The sequence below is a fragment of the Zonotrichia leucophrys genome, chromosome 27 (assembly GCF_028769735.1).
Source record: "Zonotrichia leucophrys gambelii isolate GWCS_2022_RI chromosome 27, RI_Zleu_2.0, whole genome shotgun sequence".
Taxonomy (NCBI): domain Eukaryota; kingdom Metazoa; phylum Chordata; class Aves; order Passeriformes; family Passerellidae; genus Zonotrichia; species Zonotrichia leucophrys.
The window spans coordinates 6257520-6262366 of NC_088196.1; the positions used below are offsets into that span (position 1 = coordinate 6257520).

At 57.3% G+C, this 4847-nt stretch overlaps 1 protein-coding gene across 1 annotated transcript; it reads right to left on the reverse strand.

Annotated features, from left to right (window-relative positions):
* Nucleotides 1-352: 352 nt before the first annotated feature.
* HOXB7 (homeobox B7) lies at nucleotides 353-4624 on the reverse strand. Its single transcript, XM_064733819.1, has 2 exons — nucleotides 4041-4624; nucleotides 353-876 (listed from the first exon to the last, which is right to left on the reverse strand). The coding sequence occupies exons 1-2, from the start codon at nucleotides 4441-4443 to the stop codon at nucleotides 623-625; spliced, it is 657 nt and encodes a 218-aa protein (XP_064589889.1). The 5' UTR covers nucleotides 4444-4624; the 3' UTR covers nucleotides 353-622.
* Nucleotides 4625-4847: the final 223 nt, after the last annotated feature.

Here is a 4847-nt window from a genome sequence, read left to right on the forward strand (position 1 = left end):
TAATTCCTCTGCTTTTTTCTCTTTTTTTTTTTTTAATTCTTTTTTTTTTTGTTTTCCCCTCCCCTTTATAGAACGACGAAGGTAAAAATGTCCACAGACAAAAGAGCATCGCAAGGAGAAAAGAAAACCGCGGAGGGGAGGAAGGAGGAATAATAATTCATATTATGTACAGGACTCTACGCGCTAAATGTCATTTGCATTCGGGCTTTCGGGTCACATTTTCTAAATTAAAGGTGCTAAACACGACCACGTTACTTCAGAACCCCCCCACCCCCCCCAAAAAACCCCCCAGTACACAGCCAAGTACAAATTACAGCGATTTACAAATTACTGCTGCTAGAGGGAGGCTCACACAGGAAAAACGCGACTCTAAAGCCACACGGAATAGGTAGATATTCTATTGTACAAAAAGGGGAAAAAAAATAACCCAAAAAAGAGGCTCTAATATAGGTAGTATTTTTATCTCAGTGTCATCGAACACAAGCATCACTCCTAGGGGTTTCGTTATCGGTGCGTTATCATTTATTTTTATATATAGTCCTTTTTTTTTGTGTGTGTGTGTGTGTTTTTTAACGCGCGTTTTCGCGTTTTTCGCGTTCTCCCCTCGCTTCCTGCATCCCCCTCACTCCTCCTCGTCCTCCTCGGCCTCTGCCTTTTCCTGCCCCGCCGAGCCGGGCCCGGCGCTTTTATTCTCCTTTTTCCACTTCATCCTGCGGTTCTGGAACCAGATTTTGATCTGGCGCTCGGTCAGGCAGAGCGCGTGGGCGATCTCGATGCGCCTCCTGCGCGTCAGGTAGCGGTTGTAGTGGAACTCCTTCTCCAGCTCCAGCGTCTGGTACCGCGTGTACGTCTGGCGGCCGCGTTTTCTGTCCGTCCCTGCCGAATAAACGCAGATTTGGGTCACCTCGGGGCGTTTTCGGTGGCATTTCATTTTTTTTTTTTTTTTTTTTTTTTTTTTTTTTTTGGCGCAGCCCGAAATTTCTCCTCTTTGTGCCACCCAACATCACACAACCCAGGCCAGAGATTCCTTTAATTTTCAGGAATTTTAGCAATAATTTTCCTAATTTTTTCCTGCTTTCCCCGCCTTTGCAGCCCCCCCCCAAACATCCCCAAAATCCCCAAATTTATTTAATTAATTTAATTTTCCTCCATCTCAAGGCCAGCGCAGCCTCCGAGCCAACGACAAAGTTCACAAAGTTTCCTGCCCTCCCATCCTCCGAGTTTCTGCCTCGGTTTCCATGCAGACCCCACAAATTTGGGATCATTTGGGGCAAAATGGGTGCGGGAAGAGCCGGGCAGAGAGAGGAGAGGGAGAAATAGGGGAGACATCGGCTGCCCCACAAATCGCGGTGTTTATCCCATCCGGAAGGTGCGAGATGCTTTTATTCATTCCAGGCGATGTTTTGGGGATTTTTTTGGGTTCTCAAAGGGTTTTTTTTCCCCTTTTTCGGGGTGCGAGGATGGGCAGAGCCCCAGCTTGGCCACCAGCCCCGGCTGCTTTTGGCAAAGGCCCCGCTCCTGATTTTCCCCTCCGCCCGACATTTCCTGGATTCCTGGTGGGGAATTATTCTGCAATCTGGTGTTTGTGATCGCGGCGTGTAAACTCCGCTCGGAACGCGTTCTTCCCCCCGGGCAGCAGCCCCCACCAGCGCTCCACCTTTTCTCCCTTTTTCCCCCTCAAACTCAACCCCTTTTTCCTCCCCTTTCTTTTTTTTTAATTCTTTAAGAAGAAAAGACCCAGTCATTAAAAGGAAAAGAAAAAAAGGGGGGGAAAAAAAGGAGGAAAAAAAAAGGGGGAAACGGGCCTGGCTAAGCTGTAAAGTAAAAATGTGCGGGTCGTGGAATGCGGGCTGTAAAATCGGCGAGAGCCATAAAGGCTGAATGGGGATGACAACTCTATCTGCGCCCGGGGATGGAATTCCTGCAAGGGGGGCTGCGAGGGCGGGACCCCCGGTTTTTACACCCCAAATTGAGTTTTTCTGGTTTCAGCCTCAGCTGACCCCAGAACACCCGGATTTTTGGTTTTTTTTTTTTTTGGAGGTTTGCTGTGTTTCTTTCCAGCGCTGAAAGAGGAGAGAGCGGGGGGGGAGCTCCTTAAATCTAAAGCGGGATAAAAGCGCGGATGAAGTGTTTACGAGCAGAAATATTTGGTCTTTGATAAATCAGCTGTAAAGGCGGGTGAGTGATGGGGCAGGTAACGGGGAGAGGTGGCCACCAAACCGGAGCGAGAGGAGCTCCCGCCTGCCCCGAGCCCCCTGCCCCGGCTCCTGCGCTGCTCTCCGGCCCCCGGAGCTCCACGCGGGACCTCCGCGGGTTTTCCGCGGCCGCGGAGCGCGGGTGATGCTCTGGAGGCGTGGATGGAAAAGGAGCCCACGCTTTGTGTCCCTCCTAGGTGGGACAGCAAATTCCTGGCCCTGCTCGGCATCCCGGGGGAGTGAGGAGCCCCGGACACGGTGACCAGGCCCACGAGTGACCACAGGCACTGTGACCGGCCCCACGAGTGACCACAGGCACTGTGACCGGCCCTAGGAGTGACCACAGGCACGGCGACCGGCCCCACGAGTAACCAAGGACACCGTGGCCAGCTCCAGGAGTGACCACAGGCACCGTGACCGGCCCCAGGAGTGACCACTGACACCGTGACCAGCCCCAGGAGTGACCATGGGCACCGTGACCGGCCCCAGGAGTGACCACAGGCACGGTGACCGGCTCCAGGAGTGACCACAGGCACTGTGACCAGAGCCAGGAGTGACCACTCATACAGTGACCAGCTCCAGGAGTGACCACAGACACCGTGACCAGCCCCAGGAGTGACCATGGGCATCCTGACCAACTCCAAGAGTGACCATGGGCACGGCGACCGGCCCCACGAGTGACCATGGACACCGTGATCGGTCCCAGGAGTGACCACTGATACTGTGACCAGCCCCAGGAGTGACCGTGGACACGGTGACTGACCCCAGGAGTGACCACTCATACAGTGACCAGTCCCAAGAGTGACCATGGACACCCTGACCAGCCCCACGAATGACCGTTCACACAGCGACCGGCCCTACGAGTGACCACAGGCACAGTGACCGGCCCCACCAGTGACCATGGGCATCCTGCCCAGCCCCAGGAGTGACCACTGACACCGTGACCAGCCCAATGAGTGACCACGGACACCCTGACCGGCCCCACGAGTGACCGCGGGCACGGAACGGGTCCCAGCCCGGTCCTGGGGCGCTCCGGGGGCAGCGGGGCCCCTCCAGGGCTGGGCAAATCGATATTTATTATATTATTAATGAAGGGGATATTTATTATGAAAGGGACATTTCTGAATCGCTAATTGGCGTTAATGCCCCGGCACGGAGCACGCGGGGCACCGGAGGCTCCGGAGGGTCGGGAAGGGGGAGAGCCCCCCCCCGGAGCCCCCCAGCTCCAAAAGGGATTTCCATGGGGGTTTGGGGGCGCCCCCTTTACCCGACATCCATCCCTCCATCCCTCCATCCCTCCGTCCGTCCGTCCGTCTGTCCGTGTGTCCGTCCCGGTGCCGCCGGGCTGGCGCTGTCACCGCTGGCGGTTTCGCGGAGCGGGGATTGAGGCTCCGCTCCGCTGACCGGGACACCCCAAATGAACCCCCCGAGCCCTCGGAGCGCCCCCCGTGCCGAGTGCGACCCCCCGGTCCCTCTGTGCGCCCGCACAGCTCCAGCACAGGGGCTGGCCGTGATCCCTGCCCGGACAGACAGACAGACAGACAGACACGGCCGCGATGAATATTTACAGCCCAGCGCGGGTTTGTGGCTGGGAGGGGGGGGGGCAGGAGGGGCTGGGGGTGCTCGGCTCTGCCCCCCCCCCCTCCCTTTCCAACAGTGAAACGTCACCAAAGGAGTTGGGAACGACCCCCCCCCCCCTCCCCATCCTCCTCCTCCTCCTCCTCCAGCGAACAACTCCCACTCCCCCCACCCCCAAACCCCCTGGGCGGGCCCTCCCCTCTCCCCTCTCCCCTCTCCCCTCTCCCCTCTCCCCTCTCCCCTCTCCCCTCTCCCCTCTCCCCTTACCTGTGCTCCGCATCCAGGGGTAGATTCGGAAGTTGCCGCTGTCCCCGGGCAGCTCCGGCTCGCGGTGCTCCGCTTTGCCGCAGCCCGCCTTGGCCGCGTCCCCCGCGCACATCACGGGCAGGCTCTGCTCGAACGCCGAGCAGGGCACGTTGAAGGAGCCGGGCTCCAGCCCGTAGCCCTGCGCGTACACGCTGGGGGGCTGCGGGTGCACCGAGCTGCCCCCCGAGTAGAGGCCGGGCATGGAGGCGGCGAAGGGAGGCGTGGATGCGGCCCCATAGCCCGCGCGTTGGCCGCCGGAGGCGAAAGCGCAAGAAGTTTGCTCGGGGAACACTCCGGACGGGAAAACCGAACTTGCGGCTTGATATTTAGAAAATAAAGCGTTGGCATAATACAATGAACTCATAATTTGGCCGGGTGATTTGTAGGTCGGGACGTTTTAGTGTCGGTTTTACGAGGTACCGTGATATATTACGGAATTAGAGTCCAGATTTACACCAAAAAGGAGCCTTTTTCCTCCCGGCCCCGGTGACGCGCGGGCACGTGGCCGCGGCCGCGCCAATCGGCGCCCGCCCCCTCCTCGGGGGCACGGGACTGCGCGGCCGGATTTATAAAATATGATAAATAATTGATGCCGTATAAAACCCCGCGCCAGCCCTGCTGCGAGGGGCGAAATCGTGCCGGAGTCGATAAGCAACCTGTAATCAGTTTTCAGCTCGGAGAAAAAGGGAGGGGGGAAAAAAATGGAAAAAAAAAAAAAAAAGAAAATCCATGGAAAAGGGGAGGGGGTTGCGAGCGCGCTGCTGCCGA

Excerpts from the sequence above, each read along its gene's own strand:
- HOXB7 (XM_064733819.1), bottom strand. The coding sequence starts at position 4,443 with ATGAGTTCATTGTATTATGCCAACGCTTTATTTTCTAAATATCAAGCC. Across the intron at positions 877-4,040 it reads CCCCTGGATGCGGAGCACAG|GGACGGACAGAAAACGCGGC; the intron begins GTAAGGGGAGAG and ends TTTATTCGGCAG.